General features: G+C 38.2%; 1 protein-coding gene across 1 annotated transcript; it reads right to left on the bottom strand.

Moving 5' to 3' along the window:
- Positions 1–12232, bottom strand: ythdf2 (YTH N6-methyladenosine RNA binding protein F2). The gene is made up of 6 exons (XM_057344166.1): positions 12042–12232; positions 11857–11881; positions 10992–11071; positions 7993–9606; positions 1486–1548; positions 1–1241 (listed from the first exon to the last, which is right to left on the bottom strand). Exons 1-6 carry the CDS (start codon positions 12066–12068, stop codon positions 1218–1220), a joined length of 1833 nt encoding a protein of 610 aa, XP_057200149.1. The 5' UTR covers positions 12069–12232; the 3' UTR covers positions 1–1217.

Below are 12232 nucleotides of genomic sequence, written 5' to 3'. Positions count from 1 at the left end.
TTTGTGCAGCATCTTTATTCTGACACTGCTAAATGCCAGCAGTTTTTGCAGGAGTCATTTAATGCACTGACATGAACATGGTAGAAGAGAGTAAAGGGCAAAGTGTGCAGACAGCTAGTGTGGAACAGAAGTGTGGGTGCTGGGAGGTTGGGGGACCAGGCAGTTTAGGACACAGGTTAGTGCATGGGATAATATTTAGTCAAACAAGGGGAAAATGCAACACAAGTTCTGCCGAGTATACCATATTTATTTTTAATGAACTGATTATGAAAAAGAGAGGGTGCAAGGCCCATCTCAATGACTTAAGAAACGGAAGAGAAAGACGAGAAAGAAAAGATGACGGGAGAAGAGCAGCCCATAACAACAATTTTTCTTTAAATTGAAAAATGAGTAAATGGAAAATAAGATGACAACTGTCAAACACGGCCCCTTTTGTACACTATAAAACTGATCCAATGACCAAAGCCTAAACTCAACAAATCTGCTTCTGTTTACCTTCCCCCGCCAAACACCCTCTATTACCAACACAAAAACAAAACTGGAACAGAAATACAACTCAGGACAATCATTTGATTTCTTTGAATTACAACTTTTTTCCCAATATATAATCATGGCAGAGGGCTGTAGATAAACTTTTTTTCAGAAGGTAACAATGCTTTATACTGACTACTAGCCAATTACCAACAATGGAACATCCACTGAAAAGGCAACGCCCACTTTGTGTTCTGATTGGATAGTTTAGATCCAATAAAGAGGGGGAGGGATTAACAGAATAAGGGGGAAATGCCTATACAGGATCCAGGCACTAGAAATCAACATTAAAAAAACTCAAATATTCCAGTAAGAGAGAAGCAAAAGCCTTGTGCTTGGACTGTAAAATCAGATGTTTCTCTTTAAAAAAAGAAAACAGAAAATGGGGAGAAAAATAAGAGGCAGTGGAACAAAAATGGGACCAAAAAAGGAAGTACTGGGTTCACTATTAGAATCCTATAGAATTATTAAGTTGTAGTCCTATGTATAATCATGTCATTTTCTTTTACTACAAGTTCGAAGTAAGTCTTTTAGGTCAACAGAAAATCAAAGAGTCTTCATTTAGTTTTTTCCTCGTTTTGAATCCTTGGTTAAATCTTTCTCCTAAGAAATTTCTGAAAATATCTGGTTGTATTATTGGGGAGATAGCACAGGGCCTGTCAGTCTTTTGCCCAAAGCAGTGCTTGTTACTTCACACGTCCTTGGCGATCCTGGAAAAACAATATATATATATATATAATTAGCAATGCACACTGGCAGGATCATTTTGAGATTACATGTTTTTTCAACTTCATAATTTTTTCAGGTGGCAAAAGTTTAAAAAAAGATCCATTAATATTTTCTTTTGTATTGTGACTATATAAAACAACAGACTAATTTACAAACACACTTGACAGATAAAGGATAAGAGGAAGAATCTACAAGAGGAAGATGTAAATCTACAAGATGTATCACCTGCATTCTGTAGTGGCTCCGACTGGAGTTACTGGAGTATGGATCACTCCCTTGAACCTCCACCTGCCCAGAAACACAAACATGGTTGTCAAGTTCACTTCAACTACTATCAAATATCCCTCAAAACAAACTACAGAAAGTAGGATCATACACTACTGAAAAAAACACATTATACAGCTGTGAAACTTCTGTATCAAGCACATGACTACTTTAGTCCCAAACTTTAAGTTGAGCCTGAACAACTGTTCAACTTGTACTGTACAACCTGACCAAGTAAACATTGCACTACATTCTTAAATTTGAAATTAAATTGCGAGTTGTTTTAAAACCGGAATAATACTAACAGTTATTTATCTAAGCCGATATGAAGCAAGAAATTCAACACTGGATTTCTTAGAAAAAGCACAAAAGGAGGAAACGAAGATGTAACCAAGGGAAATAAAATGTCATTAACATCTTAAGTTCTATTATTGGGACAATTAGTAAAACTGCAGCATAAAGCCATTACAACTGATTTGCCTAAAATTTATCACTTTCTGTTAAAAACATAGGCCTACAAGAATGTCAGCCCACAAACAGAGAATTTTCAGAGAAGAAAAGTATTTTCTGGACCTCAATTCCCATTTTACTTGTTCAATGAAATCTCCATAAAAAAGAAAAACTTGAGCTTCAACAGCACCGAAAATAAATAGGACAGAAAACATGTCAATTCAACATGCAACTTATTTTGATAAATACTTTGTCAAGATAATATAAATGACTCTTCTCACAAAATAAAAACACGGTACTGTAAAAAAAACAAAGGCGGCAAAAGAAGAGATAAAATAAATCAAGTTTTTATCATCTACTTTTTTGTGGCATTTGAGAAAAAAGTCCACCATGTGTTCTGTCACTGTTTTGTAAAAAGCATCCACACACAAAAGCAGCAGTATGCAGATGTTTGGTCAGATCTGAAATAAGCATAGGCTGCTGAGAAGTGTTTGTCATGTTACTTGAGAATTGATGTGGCTGAAAAAAATAACTAACAAAACCAAAACACAGATGTTCTTTTGTAGTTCTGAACTAAACAGACAAAGCCTCCAGCACACCTGTGGGAGTTTTTAAGGTGGGTTTAACCCTCCCAGTTTTTGAACTGTGTTTTTTGTCATTTGACACACTAGCACTCTGGTCAAACGAGACAATCAGCTGGCCGAACAAACCACACAACTGCATTTCTATTACCTGTATCATTACAAACAACAACATCTGTACAGCATTTATCAAACTGAACTAAACATTTTTATCCTGTGTTAATACCCATACGCAAACAAGTGTACGACATAGATATTATCTAATTAATGTCCAGCCCTATCGCAATATAATTAATTTAGGTAACTGTGATATGGTATTTAAACACATTTTCGATTTTTCAATATACATTACACGTCGGGTCTAAGCCCTTGCTCTGCTTCGCGGCACTCACTTAAATAAATACTTATATTTAGGATAAATCTCTAGTTTAAGTTTAACATTGATAATTTTTGTCCGTATTTTCATTTACAAAACGGATCTGCAACTTACTAATGCTTGTAACAGTATTAAATTCAAGGATTAAATGCTGTTGTGTTCATGGTGTGCGACAGCCATGATGCACAAGTTATAACGTATCATCTCATTTTGTCTTAAATACACGTTTTGTCGGAAAATAAACAAACAAGTTTAAACAGTTCTCAATGTCAATTTTGAGGACAGAATGGCAAATTTCATACAGTTTTTTTATAGTTAAGAAACTGAAGCATCTGCATGAAAGACACTAGAGCGGCACGATTAATCGTTAAAAGATTGGGATCTCGATTCAAACACTGATTGAGAGAGGAAATAGTGCTGTTGATTGACTTAAAATGCCCTTTTATACTGTCATGGTGACAGTATGCCCTATAATAACTGCAATGTTTAGACTTCTTTAACAACTGAATAGCATGCGAAGGTAACTTGCATACATAATATTTAAGCAAATAAATAGAGAACAGGGCACGGAATGAACTTATTTCCTTGGAAGCACTGGTGCTCCTAACTTCAAGAGTTATGAGCATCCACCAAAAAATTAATAGTCGAAAACAAAATAGTAACAATTATACCATTAAAACATGTATGTGATGTCTGTTGTGTTTTACATAGTCACAATGGCGTCATGATTTCCTGAAATCATATTTTTTAATCATAAAACAAAGGCTTAAATTAGATATGTGAGAGGAAAGCGATCGCATCACGCTGTCAATTCTCCTTCCTCTACTGACCCTTATTTCTCATCATAGCATATAGAGAAACAGTTCAAACTAAAAACACATCATATTATATGCTTATATTGAGCAGATATGAGGGGAACACGATCGTTTTTTGAAAATGTTTGTTCGTGAGTATATTTAACATAACGTAATGCGAACTTGCAATTGTTACACTTGTGCTGCTGTTCAGCCGCGAGGTGCGCGCTCCCATTGTGACGGGAAAGAAATATGTAACAATACCGCTCATGCGCGAGACGCACGCAAACATCCAAACACCTCCGTTTAGCGCATGTTTATATAGAAAAATTATGATAAAGTAGTGCCGTGGCATACAAAGACGCATTTTGTGTGAATGGCCGGTCACAGGGCAACAGTGAAAAGGGGCCCCACTGAAACAGTGTCACGCTGCGCCGCGTTCCGCACGTTGTTTAAGCGACATAACATTACACCGGTAATGCAGTATATTAAAAATTCATCATAACAAGAATACACACCGGTATGAACCGGTATATCGGCCAGCACTACATTGTTTTAATTATTATGCTTCACATCTTAACTAGACAGGTTTTCAAACGAAACTAACGATTGCAGTTTGTAGCGCGGACAAATCCGAGTTCGCGGTTATATCCATCATTACGGTAAACCACGTCATGAGAGTGTGTGGCGCTTATCACTGTATTTACATTAATAGAGAAACTGCGCTATTAGAACTTTTCATCAAGTTGCACAGCATTTCATGTTTTCAGGTTATTTTAAACCGTTTACGGGAGATAATACTGCGTTATGTTTAACAGTAGTGTCTTTCTGTAAAAAGACCCCTTCAAGCAGTCTGTAGATGTCAGGCAAATTGATCAAATCTTTCTAAAGACCTTTAATTGCAAGTGTCATCTTATGAATTTGTTTTACAGTATAAAAAATTCATATACAAGTTAATTCAATGCATTAATACTTTTTAGGAAGTTAAACTTTTGCATTAAAAAAAAAAAAAAAAAACTTTAGGGCCCAGTTTCACAGACAAGGCTTAGCTTAAACCAGGACTATGCCAATTAGGATATTTAAGTCACTTTTATAAAAATGCCTCAGTAAAAAAACATTACTGGTGTGCATCTTGAGACAAAGCAATGGCAATGGTATATTTTAAGGTATGTCAGTGCGCGTTAATTTCAGTTAAGACAACTCAAACTTTCATTTTAGTCTGGGACTAGTCTTAAGCCTTGTCTGTGAAACCAGGCATAGTTTACATATGGTATTTGTTGTAAAAAAATTCTCACTATAATTACTGTAGGTTACCATGAAATATGTAATAAATTTGAAGCACCAATTTTTTTTTTGTCAGAACCTCTAGTAAATGATGTATTACTTTTAGTCATCATTCAGAATTGTACAAGAATCGCAATCTCAAATTGAAAAAATAATCGTGATTCTCAATTTCTCCAGAATCGTGCAGCTCTAAAAGACACTGATACTAATTTAAATGGTTCTTAATGTCAAATTGCAGGAGCATGGCAAATCTTGTATATAGTTTTGACAAAAAAACAACAACTGAAAATATAGTCATACATAAAATTCAGTGGACGTTAATAAATGAAGATGAATAATTAAGATATGTCAAAAGCAGGCTTTCAAGAAAAAATGTAATGAGAGGCCTGTACCCCAGAGCTTTGAAGAAACGCCCATGCTTTAAAACACATTTTGAAGTTATGGAATTATGCTTTGAAGCACATTTAGTTATTCTCTCTTTTATTGGTAACATGATTGTAATATTTGATACTTACACAAGGTAAGGGCACAGGCCTATACAAAAATATTTTATTCATATATGTAGCTTTGCACACTGCTGGCATCTAGAATGGTTTTGATCAGCATTTTATTGTTCATATCAGAGGGCTCTCTCAATTTATATTTAATATTTCGTTTTTTTGTAATATTGTTCATATCGTTATCAGAATTATATCATATCGACCGAAAATAAATATATTTCAATATAAATTTTGGCCATAGCGTCCAGACCTAGTACAACACTAATTTATTTGGTATCAGACAAACCCAAATAATCTCAGAAGCACAAAGGTACAGAACAAAATATGTGAAAGGAATTGTGAAAGAAATCAGCAGGTTTTGTATTTTTTTGAGTGTATATATATATATATATAAATATATATATATATATATATTATATATATATTTTAGTGCTGTCAATCGATTAAAAAAATAATCTGATTAATCACACATTTTTCTGTGATTAATCACGATTAATCGCACACAACAATTATATTTTAAAATATACTTTTACATTTTAATAATTCACATTTAATCTTCAAATTGATGTAGAAACACATATTTCTTTAACAGCATCATTTTATGAAAGCTAACATTTGATATTAGTATTGTAACTGTGTCTCTATTAAATTGATTATTTTAACATGATTATAGCCATTCAACAGTATAATTGAGAGCTCATGTAGGAATTGAAGGACACTTTACAGTCTTTAATGCTAAATTATAAATTAAATGCAGAAGAATTCTCATTAAAGCTATAAAATCACATTGATTTCTTCTTTTTTTTGTTCTTTGATTAACATTAGTGACAGGAGTCACAGCAGCACGTTTAAGAACGCGGCCCCTTTAAGAGCTGTCTCAGTACGCAGATCTGACCATCACCGCACTCCCATTTTCACAACTCTTTGCATTCATTTAAGATTTTATTTTACACTTTGAAGTCTGTGCTTAAGAAAATGCTAGACAAAACGGGCTTTCTGACATAATCTTGTGTGGTTTTATCCATTCAAGCACGAAAGAGAACTTAACACGGATGCGCTGTCTGACAGCGATTCACCGACGCAGCCTTCAGCCCATGACTGTTTACACCAGACTGGACCTCTCGTTGCGTTTTGCCGCGTCCCACAGTTTAGAAGCTGTCTATCTTAATTGAACGCCTCAAAGCAACTGTTTCAAATCGCGCTTAAGTGGTTTAAAAGCCTGTACACGAATAAGAGCGTGATTACATAATGTAACGCTGGACAAAGGATGTCAAAACAAACGGATGCTGCGTTAATTGCGATAAATATTTTCTCACGCGTTAATTTGAAAAAATTAATCGCACGCGTTAACGTTGACAGCCCTAATATATATATATATATTTTTTTATTAATGCCATGCCACATTCTACGGTTATGTTCATGGTGAGAGATGTGTTAAATTAAAAAGAACAAAACTAAATAAGCCATTTAAGATTAATCTTTTTTCACTTTTAAGTGATACTTCACCCAAAAATGAAAATTGTGTCATTTAGTTCCAAACCTGTATAAATTTCTTTGTTTTGCTGAAAACACAGGAAGCTATCTTGTAGATTGTCAAATCTCATCCCCCACTGACTCCCATGGTATTTATTTTCCCTACTATGGCAGTAAATAGTGGATGAGATCTGACATTCTTCCAAATTTCTTCCTGTGTGTTCAGCAAATTTACACAGATTTGGAACAATGTAGGGGTTAGTGAATGATGACAAGTTTCATTTTTTGCTGAACTATCCCTTTATGACTACATTTGGATTGTTTCACATATAAAGAACTGGTAACACTTTACAATTAAAATTGTATTTGTTAACATTAGTAAATGCATTAACTAACCTGAAGTATCAATGAGCAATCATTTTTCAGCATGCATTAATTCTTTTAATGTTAATTGATGTTATTTCATGGTGCATAAATGTTAATTACAACATTTATTTTAAAGATGTATTAGTAAATGCTCAAATTAACATGAACTAAGATTAATGAATGCTGTAGAAGTATCAGTTAGTTCACAATAGCTTATACTTTAATTGTTTACAAATACAACTTTATTGTGAAGCGCTACGAAAGAACTTAAAGAGACAGTTTATTCAGAAATAAAACATCTGTCATAATTTACTCACTCTTGAGTTATTCCAAATCTGTGTAAATTTGGACAGAGAAAGATATTTGGAAGAATTCTTGTAACCAAACAGTTCTGGCCACCATTGACTACCATAGTAGGAAGTGGTAGTCAAAAAGTGCCTGAGAATTGTTTGCTTTCCTACATTCTGCAAAATATCTTCTTTTTTGTTCATCAGAACAATGGTGGCAATCAGACCAAAATAAATTTTAAACAGATTTGGAATAGCTTGAGGATGAGTAAATGAAGACAGAATTTCCATTCTTGGGGGAACTGTTCCTTTAACTTGAAAAAAAAGCAGATTTAGCTCCTTGAAGAATCAGGTTACCTTTTTCACACAATCCTCCTCTTCCTGACGTTTCTCGTAGTGCGAGAAGTCATCAAAAATGGAGGTGGTGTGCTTGTAACTTGCAATGATCTTCAGCACCTGACGTGCCTTATCCAACGGAACTTCCTGCGTGTCACGGGAGTTGGTGACCGGTTTGTTTTCGTTGTTTTCCAGACGAATGTGCCTCAGTTGGCTGTTTGGAACGTCCTTCACAAAGATCCAGCGCACATCAAACCGACCCTTCCATTTGTCCTGCGACCACACACCTGCACAGGTGTTGTAGTCCACAGGCGAGCGCATCTCAGCTACGCCACAGAAGTGCCCACTGCCATTTACACTGAAGAGCAGATAGAGTGGCCCTTTGTTGGCCAGTGAACGGTACGCAGCGTCCAGACGCTTATTGCCATGTTCCGTGCTGCACCAGATATTGTACTTAATGGAGCGATGGATGTCATCCTCTGAGTAGCTCTTGATGATGAAGACGCGACCGTGCTTAGGGTTCCAGTCAAAGTCCTTGGGATTGTAGTTGTTCACCATACGCAACTTCTCCAGAACCGGGTGCGGCTCTGCTGGAACAGCAACTCCACCCATTCCTAAATTCGGAGGGGATTGGCCAGGTCCACCTACCGCATCGGCAAAGCCGTTGGTACGGTTACGTGGGGGAACCCAGCGGGTTGGTTGAGAAGGTTGAGGGGGGCCTTGCGACAAGGGAGGTGGGACAGCACCTTGCTGCCCACCAGGGGGAAGAGGATGTTGCCCAAGCTGACCAGCAGGAAGCACCAGCTGTCCATTGCTAAGGGGTAGCTGCGGCACCCCTCCTGCAGTTGTGCCCGGTTGAGGGGACGACTGATTGGGTGGCTGACCGTTGGTGGGCATGGAAGCCTGATGTGGGGTTGGTGGTTTAGGCACTGTCCCCTTGTTATCCCACGTTCCAATATCCATGTTATGTTTGATTGGAGGAGGTGGCAAATTTGTCCCGCCAAGTCCTCCCTTGATTTTCAGCTTAGGCTGTGGTTTGGCAGGCTTGCTGGCAATGTCCGCCCAAGATGCAGTTTTTGGGGGAGCCATGGAGGCCGGAGGCATAGTAGGAGCTGCCGACACTTGACTCAGTGGCCCTCCGGGAAGTCCAGAACCGACAACTTTGGGTGCCATGTCCGCAGCCCCGATCTTAAGCCCCGCCATGCCTTGATCCAAGCTATTCATTCCTACGGCCTTGTTGAGTGGCTCGTTGGCTGCAAAGGGAGACTGTCCATCAATCATAGCACCTCCTAACGTGCTTGGAGCGTAGGCATAACTGCTGCTGTAACCTGAGTTCTGTGTGGACTGTCCCTGAGAGCTGCTGTTTCCCCAGGCCAAGTCAATCCCACTAGGAAAAAAGTTGAAGCCATGCTGTCCCAAGAAAGGGTTGCTTCCCAGTGCTCCTGATTGGCCAAACATGGCATCTGGGAGGAAGTGATGCTCCCCATTGCTAAGCTGTCCATAGGAGGCCAGGTAAGGCATGGGGGGGTCACCGCCAGTAGACCATGCTGCTTCATTCAGCGAGTAGGTAAAGCCTATAGAGGGGCTGTAGTAACTGGGCATGTAGGAGTCGGACATGGCCGTATAGGCATTGCTCTGCAAAAACAAAAACAATAAATGAGTCAGCTGTAAAATTTGTTAATGCAAACAAGTGAACTATTAACATTATATTAACAAGTGAAGTAAAACAGGTAACAAGGTCAAACAAATATTCTACCGTGTCAATGATCTGCTTTGCCGATAGAGTAATTTAACTATCTAAATATTCCCACTTATCCAATTATTACCACTAGCTTGACAGCACATCAAAATGAGACAATATACATCAGAGCATGTGAACGAATCGGAGCGGGGAGCGTTAATGGTTCTAGCAGAGCAGAGAAAATCTTTCTGAAATTTTCTGAAAATTAGGCTCCGCTCGCTCAGCCCTCTTGGTGATTTGCTTTTTTGCTGCTGGATTACTGTCCCATGTACACCGCATGAGCCTGAATAATAGCACAACGACATGCGTGTCAACTACAAACGCCTTGTCCATTTGCTGAGGTGAGCGGGTGACCAGAGGTTTGACACAGGCTCATTTCAGTTAAAAAACATTATAAAATTTATATTTATTTCTCTTAAAAAGATATTGTGTCACTTACCCAATGTAACAGTTTATTTTCTGAAATAAAACCTGAATAAACCTCAATGTCATATGAGCAAAGCGCACGGTCATAGAGCGAAATATTGAGCAGAGCGACACACCGCTCCACTCACATGCGCTGATATAGATGCCAAGCATTAAATGACATGGTGCACAAAACATTTCAGTCCTAAAATAAATAAACAACAACCTCAGATGTTTAGAACTGGGCTTCACAAACACTTGGGATTGTTTGTAGACTGGGTCACCCCCAAAGTACACAACTATTAGTCTCTTCATATTTTCAACACTAGCAATCAGCTTTCTGAGGGCAGCAGTGGCATAGATTCCCTCCAAAAGATCCCAGCATTCATTTGACAGGGTGAAAACTAGCCCCTTCATTCATCCGTGTCCTTTTTTCTCAGTAGGAGAAACATTCATTGACAAAACATCATTATCATTACAGGGTTAGATAGTTAAGATTTTTTAAATTTCAATACAATCTTTTTAAGCAAGTCTGTTTGTTTACCTCATTTTAATTTATTCACTTTTTATCACTTCCTGGTGAACAACTGTGCTGAATTTTTTACATAATATTCTGACTCATTCAGAAACATACCCTACATTACTGACAATCTGTAAGCATGTATGACGTTTAGCCCAAGTCTACACACCGTTTTATACAACTCTTTATCCCATGCACAGAGAACCATAGTGACACCTTAATATGACAACAAAGCTCAGAGACCAGGATGCAATTATGGACCATACTGATCCACAGAGAATAGGCAGCAAAAGTAATTGCCCTTCTTTCGCTCTGTGGGTTCCATCTTTTGTTCAGTGCTGAAACGAGACCTACCTGTCTGGGCTGAGCATTCAGGTAAGGCTCGAACTCATCATCGTTCAAAGTATCCTTTTGAGTGACAGCTCCGTTTTGCACTGGAAAAAAATAAAGAACAGTTAGGGAACACACTCACGGTTTATCTTGTACTGTACTGTAATGATACAGATGTGACAAACGTCATTAACTATTTATATTAACTATAATTTACTTCCAGAGAAACAAAACCGAACGTTTGCTGCTGCTGTTAAAATCTTACAAATCAGAGATAAGAACTTTTCCAGATTCAACCAAAATCTTAAGAAATAAAAATATATAAAAAAGAAAACATTTTCTCTCATAAAAAATAATCCGCGTGGTAACATGCATTACTTTATCTGGTAACTTAATAGGGTGAAGGGTTCTGTTACGCAGAGTAAGATACGATGCTGGAAATTCCCTCAACAGGTTTCTCAAAGCATCGTGTTTAACTCCCGTCTCTTCGTTAATGATGGCGATACTCTGTTAAGGGCGTGTGAATCGAACACATTGCTACACCTGACGTAAACACCCCAAGAACAGTGCAGAAGTATACTACCCAAGTGGGCGGTCAGGTGTCTGAGCTTGTGTCACGCTTTTAGATGCACGGTCGGCCTCGGAGTGCTAATCGGCTAACCAACGTGGGCTAAACACAAGCTTTTTCTAGATCCGCAAGTGACCAAAACAAGCCAAATTGTCTCCGATCAGACACCCTCGTTTTCGTATATGCCTTCGGGTTGTTTTTAAGCAGATTTCAAAGCTTAATTCAATAACGAAGTGAATATGAACAAACGGCCTGCTAACAGCAACAGCGCAGCACGAGACCCATTACAGCTGACAAACATCACAGAAGCGCTTCACCTACCTTTATTTGCTTGGCCTTTCGGTCTCTGGATTGGGTCCAGGTGATTCATGAAGGAGTGAGTGTGGAGAGGAAAGAGGGAGAATAAGTGAAGGTTTATATAAAGCTAAGGCCTGAACTCGCGCTGCGAGAAAAAAAAACGCCTCGACGCCACTTCGGCTCAATGTTCAAAAAATGCCTCTCTTTACCTGCTCCAGAAGGCTGCTGGCTGACATTTCTCTCTCCCCGGACCCTGTGTGTTAGACTGCGCGTTTGTTTGCGGGTTAAAGCGAACGGAAAATGTGTGTTTTTAAGAGTGTTTGCGCCCGCGACTCTCTCTATCTCGCTACAGCTGCAGATCAGACACACAATGGCGGGCTGCAGTTCCTCCACACTTCAA

The sequence above is a fragment of the Triplophysa rosa genome, linkage group LG10, assembly GCF_024868665.1.
Source record: "Triplophysa rosa linkage group LG10, Trosa_1v2, whole genome shotgun sequence".
NCBI lineage: Eukaryota > Metazoa > Chordata > Actinopteri > Cypriniformes > Nemacheilidae > Triplophysa > Triplophysa rosa.
This window is presented reverse-complemented; position numbering and strand designations above follow the sequence as displayed.

Excerpts from the sequence above, each read along its gene's own strand:
- ythdf2 (XM_057344166.1), bottom strand. The coding sequence starts at position 12,068 with ATGTCAGCCAGCAGCCTTCTGGAGCAG. Across the intron at positions 9,607-10,991 it reads TGAATGCTCAGCCCAGACAG|AGCAATGCCTATACGGCCAT; the intron begins GTAGGTCTCGTT and ends TTGTTTTTGCAG. Across the intron at positions 1,549-7,992 it reads AGGAGGATTGTGTGAAAAAG|GTGGAGGTTCAAGGGAGTGA; the intron begins GTAACCTGATTC and ends GTTTCTGGGCAG.